The sequence below is a fragment of the Conger conger genome, chromosome 13 (genome assembly GCF_963514075.1).
Source record: "Conger conger chromosome 13, fConCon1.1, whole genome shotgun sequence".
Lineage (NCBI taxonomy): Eukaryota > Metazoa > Chordata > Actinopteri > Anguilliformes > Congridae > Conger > Conger conger.
This window is the reverse complement of record NC_083772.1, coordinates 47,089,507-47,110,820: the sequence shown is the minus strand read 5'-3', so window position 1 is coordinate 47,110,820 and position 21,314 is coordinate 47,089,507. Positions and strand designations below refer to the sequence as shown.

The window sequence follows — 21,314 nt, the reverse complement described above, 5'->3', positions numbered from 1 at the left end:
AGTGGTCTTATTTCTTGTTTGTTTATAAACCAGGAGATTGGATAAAGGTTACATTTATGATTGATAACTGTAATATTCCAAGGAGGCCACCCACTTTTAATGTTCTGTACTTCCGTTGGTAAAATACCAATGGGACAAAACAGAAGAAAAGTTTCCATCCTAAAGGATCTTCATCAAGTCTGATGTTCCAAAAACAAACACCCAGCTCTGCTGTTCAGCCACTTGTCTGGGTCTCATATTTATGATTTAATCTCCAGTTTGAATCATCAAATGCACTTTGGATCCTTTGATAGATGATAGAGGTCTTGTACTGAAAAACAAGCAGTGTTACTGCCCAGAACTACACTGCTTTCACAAGGCTTATGAGCAGAGTGGTGCTCGTCTGGCAAAGCGAGTGATACTCCATCTGTTAACCTACGGATTAGAATGTAAGTATACATTTAAAATGACACACTGACTTCCTTCTTTTTAGACTCCCACTGTGACAGAGGCTGCATCCAAAATCTCTTACTAGTTTACTATTTAGTGTGTAAAAATAGTATTAGCATGACCAAAGCCATAGCTGCATAGTGTGTTAAAACAGCCTGAATATCACACTGCATTCGGTGAAATACGAACACGGGACACTACGCTGGCACAAGTACGCTACAGTCCATTGTGCTAGGTCACTTGCATTTCCTAAGCATTAACTATGCTTAGCGGAATGTAGTTAAAATCAAGAAGATATATTTACATTTTAAATCATCAACATCAGTTACCATCTTCAGCGTGCACTGTGCTTAAATTGGCGACATTCTATGACGAAGTAGTAATGTCTGAAAATCCGTCTTACTTTTTGCTTGTATACTAATACCTTATGAACGCCCAATGATAGCATACATACTGTGCATAATGTGTAGAATGTTTTGTGCGATTTTGGATGCAACCGGAGACTTCCTTCCTAGGGGGGTGACTTGGCTCAGGCAGTAAGAGCAGTTGTCTGGCAGTCGGAGGGTTGCCGGTTCGATCCCCCGCCCGGGCTGTGTCGAAGTGTCAAACTCCCATTTGCTCCTGACAAGCTGGTCGGTGCCTTGCATGGCAGCCAATCACCGTTGGTGTGTGAGTGTGTGTATGAATGGGTGAATGAGAAGCATCAATTGTACAGCGCTTTGGATAAAGGAGCTACATAAATGCGAACCATTTACCATTTACCATATACCTTCCTGTAACACAAAGACTTCTTTCCTGTCCACAGGATACATCCTGCAGTACTCTGAGGACAACAGCGAGCAATGGGGAAACTTTCCCATCAGCCCCAGTGAGCGGTCCTACCGCCTGGAGAACCTCAAATGTGGCACCTGGTACAAGTTCACTCTCACAGCCCAGAACGGCGTGGGTCCGGGGCGCATCAGCGAGATAATCGAGGCCAAGACACATGGAAAAGGTACGCTCCATTACCGTCCTCACACAGGGTCCATGTGCCTACACCCAGCCAGGGCAAGAGCTAGCCTGGTGTCAACCCCTCTGTCAGAGGTCAAAGGTCAGTTTGCACAGGGAAATTTTGGAGAGATGTCAGTTTCATTGTGGTGCTTCTTTGAGCTTCTTTGAGTCTGGTTTTCTGTTTTGCACAGATTGCATTCCACACAACCTTACTCATAGGATGTTATTTATTTTTCTTATTGTTTTGCCCATGGTCTCTGAGTACATTTAGGGCAAATATCTGTACAGAAGTCTAAAATCCATCACTGGGCCTACAAAAAACACACAAACACAAGGGCACAACAAGGACTGTAATATGTATATTGATTTGCTCATGGCCATTTACAGTCTACCATCTCACATGCTCATCCTATCCTCGCTATCCTATCTTCACATCAAACGCACTATAGACTCCTTGATTCTTCTTACACTTCCAGGTGGAATTGTGCTTCGAAACCAGAATGAACTTCTAAACGCTACAGTTACTATCGTTAATGCTGACCTCACTTGTGTCAAGAAAGGGGTAAAATAAAATAGAAAAACTAAATAAAAGGGAGAAGTCTACTGCTACCTTACTCTGACTAACTACAACAGAAAAGTGGAAAAGGAAATAAAACTATTTCGCTAAAAAAAGATATTTTTTGTTTAACAAAATTAAACAAAAGACCAAAAACGCAATTGTCACAACATTTGGGTTAGATAAGAGGGATAGCGATATCGGAAAGGGGGGGGAATCAGGAGGGAGGACTAAGGTACAGTTTGAAAAGGTGTGTTTTTAGTCTGCGTCGAAATAGGGGGGGGGATTCTGCTGTCCTGACAGTGGTAGGAACCAGAACGGAAAACAGGCGTGAACGTGCAGCTCGACCGCCAGGTGCTCGTAGTGAGGGAACCATAAGGCGACCAGAGCTGGCAGACCAGAGTGGTCTAGCTGGGGAGTAGGGAGTGATTAAGGATTGTATGTAGGGTGGGGCAGTCCCTTTAGCGGCCTGAAATGCCCACACTAGGGCCTTGAAGCGGATGTGTGCGGCAATAGGAAGCCAATGGAGGCCAATGAGGAGTGGGGTGACATGAGCCGACCTGGGCTGACTGGTGATCAGGCAGGCTGCAGCATTCTGGACCAGCTGGAGGGGCTTGATGGCACAAGCTGGGAGACCGGCTAGGAGGGAGTTGCAGTAATCCAGGCGGGAAATGACGAGCACCTGGACTAGGAGCTGGGTGGCTTTCTCCATCAGGAGATGACGGATGAGGCGTATATTGTAGAGGAAGAACCTGCAGGTTCTGGCAGTGGAGGATACTTGTGGAGCCAGGGTGAGGCTGTTATCAAGAGTCACCCCAAGATTCTTTGCCGTATGGGAGAAGGAAACTACTACGTCCTCAACAGTGAGTGAGAGGTCAATTGTCGGAGAGGACTTAGCAGGGATGTAAAGAAGCTCAGTCTTGGCAAGGTTAAGCTTCAGATGGTGGGAAGTCATCCATGCAGAGATATCAGCCAAGCAGGCAGAGATCTGTGTGGTGACCTGGGTATTGGGGGGGAAGGAAAGAAAGAGTCATCGGCGTAAGAATGGTAAGAAAAGCCGTGGGAAGAGATAATAGAATCAAGAGACATAGTGTATAGAGAGAAGAGGAGAGGACCAATAACTGAGCCCTGCAGGACTGAGGGTCAGAGACTGACCCTCCAAGTCACCTGGTAGGAGCGACCAGAGAGGTAGGAGGAAAACAATGCGAGTGCAGATCCTGTGACACCCATCCCAGTCAGCGATGAGAGCAGAATCTCATGGTTGACTGTATCGAAGGTGGCCGACAGGTCGAGGAAGATGAGGACTGAGGAGAGGGATTTGGCTTTAGCAGAGTGGAGTGCCTCAGTGACCGCGAGTAGGGCGGTCTCAGTGGAGTGGCCACTCTTGAAGCCGGACTGGTTAAGATCGTGGAGATTGTTCTGGAGAAGATAAGTGGACAGTTGGGAGCAGACCGCCCGTTCCAGAGTTTCAGCAAGAAAGGGAAGAAGAGAGACAGGCTGGTAGTTGTTCAAATTGCACCCGGAACCTATGTGCGCACCCACCATTCACACAAAACACACAACACACAAAACAGCCTCCCGCAACAGAAAAAAAGATTAATTAATTAATTAAAATTAATTTTAGAAAAAGAAAACTGGGGGCACATAACAGTTTCACTAACAAATATTCCCTACCATTTTCAGCTATCTATCTAGCCTTCCTCAGAAGCAAATTGACTGTGGTGGTTTTATTACTGCTATTGTTATTATTGTTGTTGTAGCACTTTATTATCAACCTCAACATATTATCATATTCTACCCCTCTCCTTCCCTCCCGAACCTCTGCAGAACCGCAATTCGCCAAAGAACACGAGCTCTTCGCCAGCATCAACTCCACCCGGGTGAAGCTCAACCTGATTGGCTGGAACAACGGGGGGTGTCCGATAACGTCCTTCACGCTGGAGTATCGGCCTGTGGAGACGGCGGTTTGGACCACCGCCCAGCGCACGTCCCTGACCAAGAGTTACATCCTGTATGACCTGCAGGAGGCCACCTGGTACGACCTGCAGATGAAGGTCTCCAACAGCGCCGGCTCCGCAGAGAAGAGGGCCACCTTCGCCACGCTCAACGCCGACGGCAGTGAGTCGCGCCCGCCCTGCCACCCATACCCACTCACAGCACTGCTACTGAACCAAGGGCACTCCTCCAGTCCTCACATCCGCAACCCTGCCACCCATACCCACTCACAGCAATGCTACTGAACCAAGGGCACTCCTCCAGTCCTCACATACGCAACCCTGCCACCCATACCCACACACAGCACTGCTACTGAACCAAGGGCACTCCTTCAGTCCTCACATCCGCAACCCTGCCACCCATACCCACACACAGCACTGCTACTGAACCAAGGGCACTCCTCCAGTCCTCACATACGCAACCCTGCCACCCATACCCACACACAGCACTGCTACTGAACCAAGGGCACTCCTCCAGTCCTCACATCCGCAACCCTGCCACCCATACCCACACACAGCACTGCTACTGAACCAAGGGCACTCCTTCAGTCCTCACATCCGCAACCCTGCCACCCATACCCACACACAGCACTGCTACTGAACCAAGGGCACTCCTCCAGTCCTCACATCCGCAACCCTGCCACCCATACCCACACACAGCACTGCTACTGAGCCAAGGGCACTCCTCCAGTCCTCACATCCGCAACCCTGCCACCCATACCCACACACAGCACTGCTACTGAACCAAGGGCACTCCTCCAGTCCTCACATCCGCAACCCTGCCACCCATACCCACACACAGCACTGCTACTGAACCAAGGGCACTCCTCCAGTCCTCACATCCGCAACCCTGCCACCCATACCCACACACAGCACTGCTTCTGAGCCAAGGGCACTCCTCCAGTCCTCACATCCGCAACCCTGCCACCCATACCCACTCACAGCACTGCTACTGAACCAAGGGCACTCCTTCAGTCCTCACATCCGCAACCCTGCCACCCATACCCACACACAGCACTGCTACTGAACCAAGGGCACTCCTCCAGTCCTCACATCCGCAACCCTGCCACCCATACCCACACACAGCACTGCTACTGAACCAAGGGCACTCCTCCAGTCCTCACATCCGCAACCCTGCCACCCATACCCACACACAGCACTGCTACTGAACCAAGGGCACTCCTCCAGTCCTCACATCCGCAACCCTGCCACCCATACCCACACACAGCACTGCTACTGAACCAAGGGCACTCCTCCAGTCCTCACATCCGCAACCCTGCCACCCATACCCACACACAGCTAGACAACATTTTATATCCTATGGTCCACTCATCCACAAGCAAGATGCCATTTTATACCCTACAGTCCTCTTATCCACAAGTGAGATGCCATTTCATACCCTACAAGCCACACAGTACTACAGGAGAGTGAGATAAGATTTCTCACCCTACAGATCACACAGTGCTACAGAAGACAGCTAGCAGTGATGGGGCATTGTCTGGGGGGGCTCAGCTTTTCCCCTCATTACTGGCTGCCTGGCCAGAGCCTCCTCCTCTATACCTGTGAAATATTACAAGCCTAAATCAGTCTGTGCTTAGAGCCAGGAGCAGCAGTGCCCTCTTGTCAATCCAATTGGGCTGGTAGTAAAGACAAGCAGGGATATTCTAACACAGGGCGCTGTGCTCAGCACTTTTACCTTCATGACGGGGGGGTTAAACTCCCGCAGTATCAGAAAGAAAAAGGCAAGAGGCTAGCACCCCCCCACCCCCCCCACCCTGCCTGTTAGGAGGAACTCCGGCTGAAATGATGGATGAGGTTGTAAAGTGGCTCACTCCAGGACAGCAGCGTTCCCGGCTCACCTCTCTGAGGTCCTTTGGCAGTTTTCCACCATGGAAATGCCGAGGACTCCGCAATGCAGCTGTTCTCTGGGACAGGCTGGGAACCCCCCTCCCCTCCCCATGCCCCAGAGTATTCCCTCTTACACACACTGGCCCTGTGCGGCATTATACCAGGGGCTAAATCAGAGGCTAATCTCAGGCACCGTGCACATAATCATTCCAGAAATTATTTGAGTATGGAATTGAGTATGTTTTTTTGTTTTTTTTTCAACAATAGATATTTTGAGTATTAAAAATGTATTTCTCCATTTCGGCATTAAGGTATTCTAAGGGCAGGACATAGATGTGGGTGAATACGGCCAGTATACGTGTTACTTCTGGTAAAAAGATGTCCCTATTTCTTCTGAATAGTTTACAACTTTTTTGGTGCTTTTTGTGCCAAATTTAAGGAAATTTAAGGAGTGTGAAGACAGATGAAGTTACAATGCTCTCCAGTAGGTGGTACTGTACTGCTTCTATTATCGGGGTTTCTGTCAGGCTTCTGCTCTTCTGTCCATCTCTACTTTCACTCAGTTACTGAACGTGTGGTTATCAGTCATAATAAGGGTAGTTATGGTTGGTTGAGCTGAGTTTCATATTGTTCACCCCCTGGTAATGAGGTTAGATTTCAATAAGCTGACTCATGGCCAGCCCAAGCTTTCTTTGCGCAGTGGGAGTGTGCAAGGCTGTTTTTACTGTGCTGATCCTGGTTTCAGCCAATGCCAATCAGCTGTGCTGATCCTGGTTTCAGCCAATGCCAACCTGCTGGATTGGGTGGTGTGGGTCAGCTGAGAGGCTGGGTTGGGTGGTTTGGGTCAGCTGAGAGGCTGGATTGGGTGGTTTGGGTCATCTGATGCTGGATTGGGTGGTGTGGGTCAGCTGATGCTGGATTGGGTGGTGTGGGTCAGCTGAGAGGCTGGGTTGGGTGGTTTGGGTCAGCTGAGAGGCTGGATTGGGTGTTTTGGGTCAGCTGATGATGGATTGGGTGGTGTGGGTCAGCTGATGCTGGATTGGGTGGTGTGGGTCAGCTGATGATGGATTGGGTGGTGTGGGTCAGCTGATGATGGATTGGGTGGTGTGGGTCAGCTGATGATGGATTGGGTGGTGTGGGTCAGCTGATGATGGATTGGGTGGTGTGGGTCAGCTGATGATGGATTGGGTGGTGATTGGTTCTGGATCAGTAGTACTGACAGAGGTCCTCTCCGGTTGGCCCCCCAGGCACCATCCCGCCCCTGCTGATGACTGTGGACGAGGGAAAGGTGAGCATGGGGGGCAGCGAGGGCCTGAAGATGATGGTGACCATCTCCTGCATCCTGGTGGGCATGGTCCTGCTCTTCATCCTGCTGCTGCTGCTGAGGAGGAGGAGGAGGGAGCAGAGGCTCAAGAGACTGCGGGGCGAGTGTGCGGCCGTAACACACACACACACACACTCACACACTCACACACACTCACACACAGACTCACACACTCACACACACTCACACACACTCACACACACACTCACACACACACACACACTCACACACACTCACACACACACTCACACTCTCATACACACAAACACTCACACACTCACACACACACTCACACACACACTCACACTCTCATACACACAAACACTCACACACTCACACACTCATACACTCACACACACTCACACACACACTCACACACACACTCACACTCTCACACACACACACACTCACACACACACTCACTCACACACTCACACACACTCTCACACACACACACACTCACACACACACTCACTCACACACTCACACACACTCTCACACACACACACACTCACACACACTCTCACACACACACACACACACACTCACAGACTCACAAACACACTACACTACACACACTCACACACACACACACACACACTCACACACACTCTCACACACACACACACACACACACACACACTCACACACACTCACACACACACACACACACACTCACACACACTCACACACACACACACACACTCACAGACTCACAAACACACTACACACACTCACACACACACACTACACACACTCACACACACACTCACACACTCACTCACACACACTCACACACACACAAACACACTCACACACACACTCACACACACTCACACACACACTCACACACACTCACACACTCACACACACTCACACACACTCACTCACTCACTCACTCACACACTCATGCACTTATACACACTCACACACACACACACACTCACACACACTCTCACACACACACACACACACACTCACACACACACTCACAGACTCACAAACACACTACACACACTCACACACACACACTACACACACACACACTCACACACACACACAAACACACTCACACACACACACACTCACACACACACTCACACACACTCACACACACACTCACTCACACACACTCACTCACTCACTCACTCACTCACACACTCATGCACTTATACACACTCACACACACATACATACACACTCACACACTCTCAAACACACACACTCACACGCTCTCAAGCACACACACACACACTCACTCACACACACACACACTCACACACACAAACATACACACACACTCTCACACACACACACACACACTCACATGCTCTCAAACACACACACACACTCACATGCTCTCAAACACACACACACACTTACACACTCACACACACACACTCACACGCTCTGAAACACACACAAACACACTTATACACACAAACACAAACACACTCACGCACAAACACACTTATAAACACAAAAACAAACACACTCACGCACACACACACTCATGCACGCACACACACATACATGCACACATACACAAACACACTCACACACACACACACACTTATACAAACACACACACACGCACACACACATAGACACACACACTCACACACTTATAGACACACACACACACTCACGCACACACACTTATGCACACATGCACACACACATGCACTTTTACACACACACACACACACACACACACACGCACCCACACACATGCACTTATACACACACACACAAACACACACATACACACTCACAAGCACACTCATGCACACACACACACACACTTATTCGCACACGCATACACACACATGCACTTATACACATGCACTTACACGCACTCACACACACACACACTTATACACACACGCACTTACACGCACACACACTTTTACACACTCACAGGCACACTCAGGAGCCTTTCTGTTTTTTTCTCCTTTTTGTAATTAAAATGTTAATTAGAAACTAACTGAACAATCCAATTTGAGCTTTATTGTTTATTTCTAATAATTTCCATAATTGAAATGAGGCCGTTGCAGGCTTTCATGGCAGCGTCAGTTAATTTCCAGATGTTTTGCTCCAGATTGGTACGGTCCACAGCTCAGATCATGGAGTTGTAATACTGCTGACACAAGCCTCACATTAAGACTATCATTGAAGATCAGTAATTGAGCAACTTCCCAGAATTCCTCTGACTTCCTGTCCTTCAGCTTTTAACTAACTTCCATCTGATTTTTTATTTAACAGATGCAAAAAGCTTGGCAGAAATGCTAATGAGGTGAGTGAAGAGAAATGGAAAGTAGTTGAATGACACTACACCCACTACAATACTGCTGCCTTTTAAAACAGTAGTAATATTTAACTAGTAGTAAATATTTAGTAAATATTTAATGTTTATTTAACTCTCAATTATGTAGTCCCATGTCAATGAAATGTGCCAAATATGGAAATATAAAATCATACTCATTGTACTGAGGACCCCCTGGGGCCCATCAGATTATTATTGTGTTTATTCTTATTATAGTGAGTTTATTATAGTGAGTTTAAAGGCCTGTTAATGTGTGTGTGTGTGTGTGGCAGTAAGAACACGCGCACGCCAGACACGATGAACAAGCAGCAGACTCTCAGAATGCACATCGACATCCCCCGAGCCCAGCTGCTCATCGAGGAGAGAGACACCATGGAGACCATCGGTATGCCTCTCCACCCCACCCAGGCCAACCCCACCCAACCCAGGCCAACCTGACCCCACCCAACCTAACCCTCTCCACACCCACCCAACCCAACCTCACCCAACCCAACCCTCTCCACACCCACCCAAGCCAACCCCACCCGACCCCACCCAACCTAACCCTCTCCACACCCACCCAAGCCAACCACACCCGACCCCACCCAACCTAACCCTCTCCACACCCACCCAAGCCAACCCCACCCGACCCCACCCAACCTAACCCTCTCCACGCCAACCCCACCCGACCCCACCCAACCTAACCCTCTCCACACCCACCCAATTCAACCCAACCCCACCCAACTCCACCCACCCAATCCAACCCAACCCCACCCACCCAACCCAACAAACTCAACCCAACCTAACCCTCTCCACACCCACCAACCCAATCCAACCCAACCCGACCTCACACACTCAACCCAACCTAACCCTCTCCACACCCACCCAACCCAACCCAACCCCACCCACCCAATCGATTCCAACCCCACCCACCCAATCCAACCCAACCCTCTCCACACCCACCCAACCCAACTCCACCCACCCAATCCAACCCCACCCACCCACCCAACCTAACCCAACCCGACCCCACACACCCAACCTAACCCTCTCCACACCCACCCAACCCAACCCAACCCCACCCACCCAATCGATTCCAACCCCACCCACCCAATCCAACCCAACCCTCTCCACACCCACCCAACCCAACTCCACCCACCCAATCCAACCCAACCCCACCCACCCAACCTAACCCAACCCGACCCCACACACTCAACCCAACCCTACCCTCTTCACACCCACCCAACCCTACCTAACCTGACCCCACCCACCCAATCCAACCCAACCCCACCCACCCAACCTAACCCAACCCGACCCCACACACTCAACCCAACCCTACCCTCTCCACACCCACCCAACCCAACCCCCGCTCTTATCACTCTAGTCACCCAGGCCCTCTTATATTTGTATTGCTGCGCATAAAAATCTCTCTCTCTTTTCTCTCTCTGTCTCTCTAGATGACAGGTCTACTGTTCTGCTCACTGATGCTGATTTCGGAGAGACGTCCAAGCAGAAGTCGTCCACGGTCACACATACGGTTCACTACCAGTCCCTCTCCCAGGCAACCGGCCCCCTGGTGGACGTGTCTGACGCCCGACCTGGAACCAGTAAGTCCTGACCCCATCATAACCTCTCACCATAGAGTCACATCCAGGAACTCTTAACCTGTCATAACTTCTCACAGCCCAGAGCCATGACTTGCTATTCCCGGACACTTCCTCTGGATGTAACTCAGTCACAGCAGTGCTACTAGATACTAGATATTATCTAGCATTTAGGTAAACTAAGCATTAGGTACACTTTATTGGTAGGAAAATGCAAACAGGCGAAACTGTTCAGTTATTTTCATTTCTCCAAACCGAACGTGACTCCTCTTCCACGACGTGGCTGGATTTCCACCATCTTAGTCCCGTGAGATTTGCTGGCGTTCATGGGGTCATTCTGTGCTGTGGTTCCCAGCCCTGTTCCTGGAGATTTACTCTGCAGTAGCTTTTCAGTTTAATCCCCAAGTGGACATAAACAATCTTTCTTCTAGATGCTTACTTCACACTTTTGTTCAGCTGAACCTCCTTGTTTGCATGTTTCTGAGGGTGGTTTGGAGGATGGTTTTACCAGTGTCGCACTGAAGGTGAGTTTACCTTCCTCTTCTGGCTTGGAAGGTTGCCTTCGTTTTAGGCTGCTGTTTGAAGGCCACTGCAGGGCGTTGGGCCCTTGGAGGTGTGAGACAGAGTAGCTTACATAACCCTCGCAGGCTCTCCTGGAGCAGGGTCAGCGGTTCACCTGAGCCAACGCGCTAATGAGCCGTGCTATTCTGCTGCAGCCGGGCACAGCTCATTACGTATTTAGCGGCTCTAGCATTACCTGGGCGCCATTGTGCAGGCAGCACGATCGCTTCCAAACACAGTGACCCAGACTGTGAAACTCAGCGACTCGGTAAAGCGATACTCCGCCTGCCAAACGATGGAATTACCTGAACGGCCCAGAACTGCTGCGCCGCAGTTATTCAGTCAGAGTCAGGGTGGGCCAGGCGAGGACACGCTTCCCCACAGGGGAGCATGGCACAGTTCTGAAAGGAAAACCAGATAGATTAAACATTATTTAAGGTTTATATATGTTTTTTATAGATTTCTTAACCTCCTTTTAATTGTATAGAGGTATAATTTGAATATTTTATTTAAAAGCTTTTACTACATTTAACATGTTTGCAGTCTTTTTGCGGTTTGAAACTCAGAGGTAGTTCGAGAAAAATATTTTCCTCATATTTTTTGCACAATGGTACTGCAGGAGTACTAAGGAAATTAACATTTCTGTGCCCTTTTCTGGGCACCATCAAATAAAAAGCTCTGCAAATGTACAGAGAATACTAACAGAAAGCCAAATATATTTTTAATAGCAGGTAAAATTGGTTTACACTGGATTTCATCTCCTGAGACCCTGCATCCACTAAACAATTTGGCCTCCCGGAGCTCTATACAGTATTTCTCTTAACATAAGGGACATTCCAATACGGTTAAATGAAATATGTATTTTGAAAATAGTTTAACTGTTTTTGCCATCCAAGACACTTGTATCATGTCAAAAATGTAGTAATACTTAAACTTTTTTCTCAGGAGTTTAAACTATCTTCTGTTTCCTGGAAGGCTTTACCTGTGATGACTGATGATGGTTATCTGTGGATGCCATGGCGATGTGGGGGGTATTTATTCTGCCCCGCTGCCCTTCCTCAGACCCCACTGCCCGCCGCACGGCGAAGGCCGGCCCCACTGCCCGAAACCGCTATGCCAGCCAGTGGACCCTGAACCGGCCCCACCCGCCTGTCTCCTCCCACACGCTCACCACTGACTGGAGGCTGCCCACGCCACGAGCCACCGGCTCCGTCGACAAGGAGAGCGACAGCTACAGCGTCAGCCCCTCTCAGGACACAGGTAGGGTCCCCACCCTGCGGCCATCTTATGCAGGGGCTCTGCGCTGGCAGCCATCTTACTCAGGGGCTCTGTTCTGGTGGCCATTTTAGGCAGGGGCTCTGCTCTGGCAGCCATCTTATGCAGGGGCTCTGCTCTGGCAGCCATCTTACCCTGGGCCTCAATCCTCACACCAGGGGGTGTGTTTGTATGTGTGTGTGTGTGTGTTGAAATGCAGTGTAACTAACTTCCAACTGGCTGAGACCTTTCCATAGAAGTCGGTCATTACTTATTCCTGTTTTTGTGTGTGTGTGTGTGTGTGTGTGTGTGTGTGTGTGTGTGTCTCTGCAGACCGCGCACGGAGCAGCATGGTGTCGACAGAGAGCGCCTCCTCCACCTATGAGGAGCTGGCGCGGGCCTACGAGCACGCCAAGATGGAGGAGCAGCTTCGCCACGCCAAGTTCACCATCACAGAGTGCTTCATCTCGGACACGTCCTCGGAGCAGATGACCGCCGGCACCAACGAGTACACGGACAGCCTGACCTCCAGCACGCCGTCCGAGTCGGGCATCTGCCGCTTCACTGCATCCCCGCCCAAGCCACAGGACGGGGGCCGCGTCATGAACATGGCTGTGCCCAAGGCGCACAGACCCGGTGAGACACGCTCACAACACGCCAGAGACACGCTCACAACACGCCAGAGACACGCTCACAACACGCCAGAGACACGCTCACAACACGCCAGAGACACGCTCACAACACGCCAAAGACACGCTCACAACACGCCTGTGACACGCTCACAACACGCCAGAGACACGCTCACAACACGCCAGAGACATGCTCACAACACGCCAGAGACATGCTCACAACACGCCTGTGACACGCTCACAACACGCCAGAGACACGCTCACAACACGCCAGAGACACACTCACAACACGCCTGTGACACACTCACAACACGCCAGAGACACGCTCACAACACGCCAGAGACACGCTCACAACACGCCAGAGACACACTCACAACACGCTAGTGATATGCGAGGGACACACTTGCGTCAGTGACACATGCGTGGCCGGGGTTAGAACAGGGTCCGTATACACGCTGATAGTTCAGTAAATGTATTTTTGCAGATTGTGTGGGGGAGGGGCGTGTTCCCTAAAATCTAACAACACTTTTAGGTGAGAACCCAGGGATGGGCGGTGTTTCAGAAATGTGTGTTTGAAACGTGTGCAGTATGTGCCTGTGTGTATTTCATAAGTAATACATCCTGCTGGCGTCTTAATTTGTAGGGTTGATGCACTTTAGGGAAATGCGAGCCCCTGATCGCATCCCTCCCCGGGTCCCTGTGAGACCCCCAGCACACACGCAGGGGCCCCACACCACCCTGTGACCGCCCGTCTGGCCCCGCAGAGGTGTCAGTGGCAGGAAGGCGAGATGGCGGATCTCAGGTTTCGCGCCTCATTGCTTATTTACGGGTCTGTGCGCGGGACGGGGGCCAGGTACTGACAGCAGTGTGCCCTGGGGAGGGGGTGTTCGGGGGGGTAGGTTAAGGGGCAGCGTGGAGAGGGGTCACGTGGAGGCCAGCACTGTTGCCTGGAGGTGAAATAGCCACCTCAGGGGCACTAAAGAGCTTCTGGGGTCTGGACCCAACCCAAGCGTGGCTTCTCTTTCCCCGATTGGCCCATTCCCCCTGGGTGTAGAGGCGTGCATGCAACGCCACCCCATCAGTCCAAACACACACAGGTTAGGTTCACTGGAGAGTCTAAAGTGCCCCTCGGAGTGCTCCTGCTGTTGCCCTTGACCAAGGCACTGGCCTCAGAACTGGAGTTGTCACATGACTTTACTCAATAAATAAGTGAAGTCATGTGATGGGATAGCGGCAGCAGTGTGGCTCTCCCCCGGTGCACTCCCCATATCCATGGCCTCCTACACACACACACTGGAGGTGCCTGACTCCCCTTTCACCGCGCTCACCTGCCCTGACCTGAGATATGGACCGGGGATCGAGTTTCCTGGGACGAGGCCGGGGGGTGTGATACTCCATTGAGTGAGAACACACCACCGGGCGAAGGACATGCCCCATACCCCCCTGCCTCTGTGACCCTCAGCGATGACCTCTGAACCCTGAACCCCAGCGCTTAGTCTGAGGGTGTGACACTGAACCCTGAACCCTGAACCCCAGCGCTTAGTCTGAGGGTGTGACACTGAACCCTGAACCCTGAACCCCAGCGCTTAGTCTGAGGGTGTGACACTGAACCCTGAACCCCAGCGCTTAGTCTGAGAGTGTGACACTGAACCCTGAACCCCAGCGCTTAGTCTGAGGGTGTGACACTGAACCCTGAACCCTGAACCTCAGCACTTAGTCTGATGGTGTGACATTCAACCCTGAACCCTGAACCCCAGCGCTTAGTCTGAGGGTGTGACACTGAACCCTGAACCCCAGCGCTTAGTCTGAGGGTGTGACACTGAACCCTGAACCCTGAACCCCAGCGCTTAGTCTGAGGGTGTGACACTGAACCCTGAACCCCAGCGCTTAGTCTGAGGGTGTGACACTGAACCCTGAACCCTGAACCCCAGCGCTTAGTCTGAGAGTGTGACACTGAACCCTGAACCCCAGCGCTTAGTCTGAGGGTGTGACACTGAACCCTGAACCCTGAACCTCAGCACTTAGTCTGAGGGTGTGACACTGAACCCTGAACCCGGAACCCCATCTCACAACATGCCAGAGTCTGAGGGTGCTATTTAATTGCTCTGGCAGGTAAAGCCATGCGCACCGCGTAGGAAGGACGGACTGGAGGTCAGCCAATCCCCTTCGGACGCCTGCTCCTCTCCTGCACACTCCTGGGATCAGAATCATGGAAAGGGGAGGGGTTTGCACATGAATGGTCTAGTTTTATGGATTTCCCCCCTCATAACTCAGTGTTCTTGCTGTGAGCAGCTGCTTTCATTATGAAATCTACAGGCTGTATCTGGTGCATGCAAACCATGGTGCCTGCTTACAAATCCAAAATTTTGTCTCAAACGTTTTTTGAGAGTCCTGAGTGAGTGGAAACGCCGGGAAGCATGAGAATGCAAAAATCCGTCCGCACGGACTCACGTCCTCTGCTGCTCTCTCTCTCTCTCAAGAATCTGGAAGGGGATATGGTGATTTGTGAGGCTGCTTTCTTGCAGTCTGAATGGTGCTAGCAAGTTCCAGCCAGCTTCATAACTTTATGGTTGTTGTTGTTAATTCCCGCCTCCAGGTGTCCAGCCTACACATAAAATGTGATTCTCGAGAAGAACGAACTGACCTGACGACATTGGCTTATTAGCAAAAAATATGGGCTTCTGTCTCATATTTTGAGATAGTCCTGGATAAATCCATAGTGATATAGGTTATGAGTCTAGTTGTTTTAGGCCTCTTCTTGACCATGTTACCTGGGAGTTTATGAATGAACACCAGGTGTGTCTGAATGTGAGTCGTCAGTCACACCTGTGTGTTTGCTTGTTGCTATGGTGATTGTGCCGATACAGAACCACTCTGCCCTTGGTCCAGTTTGGACTTTACAGTAAGCCCAGTGATGGAAGGAAGGGAGAGCACTCCTGTGATCTGTTGCATTTATTTCATATATGTATTTTATGACCATAATTTAGAGGAAGTACAGTTTAGCATGTGCATTTCTCAAAAAAACGTATGGAATGCAACTTCAAATTACCACCCAATGTCTTTATTTAGTTACGGTTTGATATAAAGAAAAAAAAACAGTGTACTTTCTTGCATGAGCAATCATTTGAGCAATCATTTAAGCATTCAATAAACCCTTTCCCTGGGTTTATTCTTGTCACTGTGCCATTAAACCAAAAATGGTCTGTGAAGTCCCAGTTAAAAGGGCTGTTTACCCTGTTTCTGTGTATCGAATCAAAAACTGAACAGCAGAACCCAGCCAGATATACCAGGCCTGTTTTCACCCAGAGCTCATACAACCTGACATCATGCATAGCCGCTCTCATCTATCAGCGCTTTGTGTCATTTTGAGTCCTTGTGTTACCAAGGGGTCCTATCCTTCCCCACTGCAATATCCAGCCAGATGGATTCTACAAGAGCCCAGGCACACTGAACTTATGAAGAAAAGCTCCAATCTATATTTAATTCAATTAAAGCTGGGCGCCATTTGTCACGCTGACTGCTTTAATAAAAGCCATGAAAGGCGCTGTAAATTATTAACACTGTATCAGGACTCAATAATTCAGCAGGCCAAGGTCACCAGGCGAACGAGGAGGACCTTTCTGTGCGAGAGGGTGAGAGGAGAGGGAGTCACTCGCAAGGCATTACGGCAATTGAAGACTGTTGTTCTCTTCTGTCCCTTAAAGAGATTCATGTCAAGACATACAGCCTCCGTGATGAGCACACAGCCACATCAGTGGCCTTATCAACTGTGAAATCCGGCGGCCATTTTGATGAATCTCCTCTCCCCAGGCCCAGAGCCTGGGTCTTATATGCGTCTGATAAAGGCCATGGACGCACAGCATCATCTTTACTCCTGACACCTTTACTTCGGCCAAACTAGGACCTCTCTTGTGAAAAGCAATAATAATAGTCATATAACCTCCATTCTACTTTGTGACTACCTCCCACATACGGACGGCGACGTCTCACCTGTATCTGTGCTATGTAGCTGTGCTATGTAGCTGTGCTATGTAGCTGTGCTGTGCTGTGCTATGTAGCTGTGCTGTGCTGTGCGCAGCATGCGATTGACAGTTATGAGGGGTTTGGTCAGCCTGGTGACAGCTGCTGATGATGAACATGACAGGACATTCCAAATTGAGAGATAAAGAAAAAGGCATTTTTAGAACAGGAGACTACATGAAAGGTGCACCTTCACAGTTGAAGGTCAGCAGTCGGCATATTAGTAAGAAACTTCATAAAAGGTTATGTTTTGAGCCCTTTAAAAAGATGAGTAGGCAGTGAGCTCCTAAGATATGGGACTAAAGCAGAGAAGGTCACTGTTGCAGATTGACCCAGCGGCTGGATTATGGTAAATAGCGGAGGAGACGGCAAATTCCAAACCAATGCCATTTTTATTTTTAACAAGTGAGCAGAAGGTTTAAAAAAATATTGACAGTGAACAGTAATTGCAAAAGAAATTATACAAAACAAAAAATAAGAATAAATAGTTCAATGGAACATGGCATTTACATTTGTGTATTACCAGGCATCTCCAACCCTGCCTATGATAGCCCAGATTTGCCCAGACATAGCTCCTCCTGTATTCATAAAGCCCTGGCTGAGCTCCTCCTGTATTCATAAAGCCCTGGCTGAGCTCCTCCTGTATTCATAAAGCCCTGGCTGAGCTCCTCCTGTATTCATAAAGCCCTGGCTGAGCTCCTCCTGTATTCATAAAGCCCTGGCTGAGCTCCTCCTGTATTCATAAAGCCCTGGCTGAGCTCCTCCTGTATTCATAAAGCCCTGGCTGAGCTCCGCCTGTATTCATAAAGCCCTGGCTGAGCTGAATGCAGCTCCAGCTCCTCCCATCGCTGTCATCGGCTCAACAATTAAAACACGACAGCTATCAGCATTCAGAATAATCAAATATAAATTATACAATAAATTGCTTTTCAGAAATCAGCAGTACTCTGATCAACCTCACTATACCCTTCAGAAGACTGATCAGAAAATCACCCCTCTGAAAATGGCACAGCCCAATAGCTTCCCCAGGAACCCCTCTACAAAAATACCATTTGGTACAGACGCATCTGTTTCACAGAAAATGTAAACGTCGGAAGAATGCTGAACTAAGTAAGTGCATGCAGTTATGTTAACATGCTAGATATAACTGTTGTTTTTACTTCATTTTTAAACAACAAAGCATACAGATGTTATTTTCAGAATTTCAGTAGGCTTTTTCCAGAACACAAAATGCAAGTAGTATTTAAAAGAGTCAAGTGCCCCCTTTATTGCCAAGCACTCTTTCTCTGCAGAGTAGTTGCATTTCCATGGCCAAAGCTTACGGCTGATGTAGGCTATCCCCAGCTGTCCCCGATCCCCTTGTAGCAGAACTGCCCCAAAACCTTGCTCTGATGCATCTGTCTGCAACGTAAATGTCTGTTCAAAGTTGGGAGCACAGGCTCTTCACAAAGAGCACCTTTCAAGTCTTTAATAGGTGCCTCACATTCTGCCGTCCACTGGACGTTGTTGGGCTGGGTTTTCCGGGTCAACTCAATCAATGCCGCTGCGGGTGAAAAAGTCTGGAATAAAACATCTGTACCACCCAACAAGTGCAAGGGATGAACGTTGTTGGCCGGTCTGCAGCCATGATCGCCTCAACCTTCCCAACCTGAGGTCAGATCACCCCTCGGCCCAGTACATAGCAAAGGTAGAAGGTCTCCTCCTTAACCAAAGCTGGGTGAATAGTCAAACCAGCAGCACCTCCTTCAGGTGTCGGATATGCTCCTCCCAGCTGGGGCTGTAAATGATGATGTCATCCAAGTAAGCAGCTGCAAAATGCTTCGTACCCTGGAGAACCTGGTCCATCTACCTCTGGAAAGTTGCAGTGGCTCCATGGAGCCCAAATTGCTTCTTGAAGGCAGTCAGCACCCAGCCATCAGGTGCGACTGGTAGCTGCCTATACCCCTTGCATAGATCCAAGGTTACAAGGAATTTGGCCTTATGCAGGCACTCCACCAGGTCATCAACGCATTGGATAAGGATCAGATTTTGACAGGGTGCCTGGAAATCCAGGCAAAAACACACGCTACAATTATTTTTGGGGAATCATTATGGTGGGGCTACTCCATTTACTGACCAATGGTTCGATAACCTTCAGCCTCTGCATAATTCAAGATCCTCTTGTGCACTGGTGGAAGGCATTCTGGCACTCTGTAGGCAGGTTGAAGCACAGTCTGATCCCCCTTCAAGGTTATCTGGTGCTCTACCAGCTCTGTCCGCCCCGTTGTCTCCACAAAGAGGTGGTCTGGGAGCACTTGCTATAGCTCTTGTTGTTGAGCAGGTGACGCCCTGGTTGTCTGCATGGGAAAAGCTGCTCATGGCTGCTCTTCTTCCTCAATCTCTTGGATAAGCATCGTCGCTGAAGTTTCCTCTGTATGTACTCACCACTTTTTCAGCATGTTCACATAGTGCACTTGGCACTGCTTGTGGTGGTCAGGTATCAGAACCTCATAAGTCACTGGACTCACCTTCCTGGTGACCTCATCCCTGGGTCTGGTAGAACCGCTGAACCAGACCATGTGTCTGTGGGTGGTAAGGAGCGGTTCTGATTATTTTAATAACTGGTAGACCTGCTTAAGTGTGTTGCTCATAAAGTATGTGCCTTGGTCCGAGAGAACTTCTCAAAGTATGCCTACTATCAACAAGGCGGTCGCTACGTTTCAGCCGGGTACTTCACTCATGGCTAAAGCTTCAGGGTGCCTGGTTGCATAATCACATATGACTAAAATGAACCAGTTTTCTGACTTGCTTCCCTCCAATGGTCCCACTACATCAACTCCAATTCGCTCAAATGGGGTTTATATCACAGGGACTAAGGGGGTGTGTGCTATGTTTGGACCTCCTGCCATCTGACATCGGGGACAGGTTTTGCAAAAGGTTTTGACTTTCTCATATAACTTAGACCAGAAGAATCCTCAGCTTTTTCTTTGTAGGGTTTTCATAAAACCAAAGTGACCTGCCCATCGAATGGTATGTCCTAACTCCAGTACCTGTCTCCTAAACCTTTCTGGTACTACAGGCTGTAAGCTTACAGCTGGGACAAACAACCCCGACTCTCTGCCTTCTTTTAACACTGGCCTAATGTGGGGTCAGCACATTGCTGTTCAGCTAGGTCATCACGGAAACTTGTATCTGCCTCTGCTCACACCTTTCCTCCTGTGACAGTACTCGTTCAAGCCCCATGTCCTCATTCCAATAGGGAATTCATTCTCGGGTGCCAATGTCTGGGTCAGTGACAGGGGCCAGCTGCTTAAACTCTTTTCCCCTCCACGGGTCAATACCCCACACCAGGCAGTGTCTGCAGTAGATCTAGTGGCACGGGGAGGTCCTAACCAAGTATGAAGGGGGATGGTAACCTAGACAATACTCTCATCAGAAAGGTCTGGTCACATGCCCAGATGTAGACATCTGCAGTCTTATGCTCACTCTGGTCTCCATGATCACCCACACGTGGCATGTACTCATGTCACTGGTTACACTTAGTTTAAGTTTAAGCCAGATTTCATTGGTTGAGTTGACGAGAATAATTACTTGCAGTTGGAGCCCCACCTGCATAACATCATGGATCATCACAAGGTATAATGGACCATTGGTTAATGAGCAGTACATCTCTGCATCAGCCTTATCTCACATCAGAATGAGGCATAGCACTGTAAGATTATGAGTGTTGCCATGGTCAGGGTCATAGCACTGTAAGGTTATGAATTGTTGACATAATCAGGGTCATAGCACTGTAAGCTTATGAGCAACCTCGTCCGGCTCAT

At 49.4% G+C, this 21,314-nt stretch overlaps 1 protein-coding gene and 1 pseudogene across 1 annotated transcript in view; both read left to right on the top strand.

Moving 5' to 3' along the window:
* Window positions 1-21,314, top strand: part of LOC133107602 (uncharacterized) — a 980,437-nt pseudogene that overhangs the window by 405,168 nt on the left and 553,955 nt on the right.
* Window positions 1-21,314, top strand: part of dscamb (Down syndrome cell adhesion molecule b) — a 193,988-nt gene that overhangs the window by 169,420 nt on the left and 3,254 nt on the right. Inside the window, exons 25-32 of the mRNA XM_061217289.1 lie at window positions 1,235-1,423; window positions 3,803-4,093; window positions 7,065-7,241; window positions 9,407-9,437; window positions 9,740-9,852; window positions 10,901-11,050; window positions 12,671-12,868; window positions 13,196-13,498. Coding sequence (XP_061073273.1) covers window positions 1,235-1,423; window positions 3,803-4,093; window positions 7,065-7,241; window positions 9,407-9,437; window positions 9,740-9,852; window positions 10,901-11,050; window positions 12,671-12,868; window positions 13,196-13,498 — 1,452 coding nt within the window. The remainder of the gene's footprint in view (window positions 1-1,234; window positions 1,424-3,802; window positions 4,094-7,064; window positions 7,242-9,406; window positions 9,438-9,739; window positions 9,853-10,900; window positions 11,051-12,670; window positions 12,869-13,195; window positions 13,499-21,314) is intronic.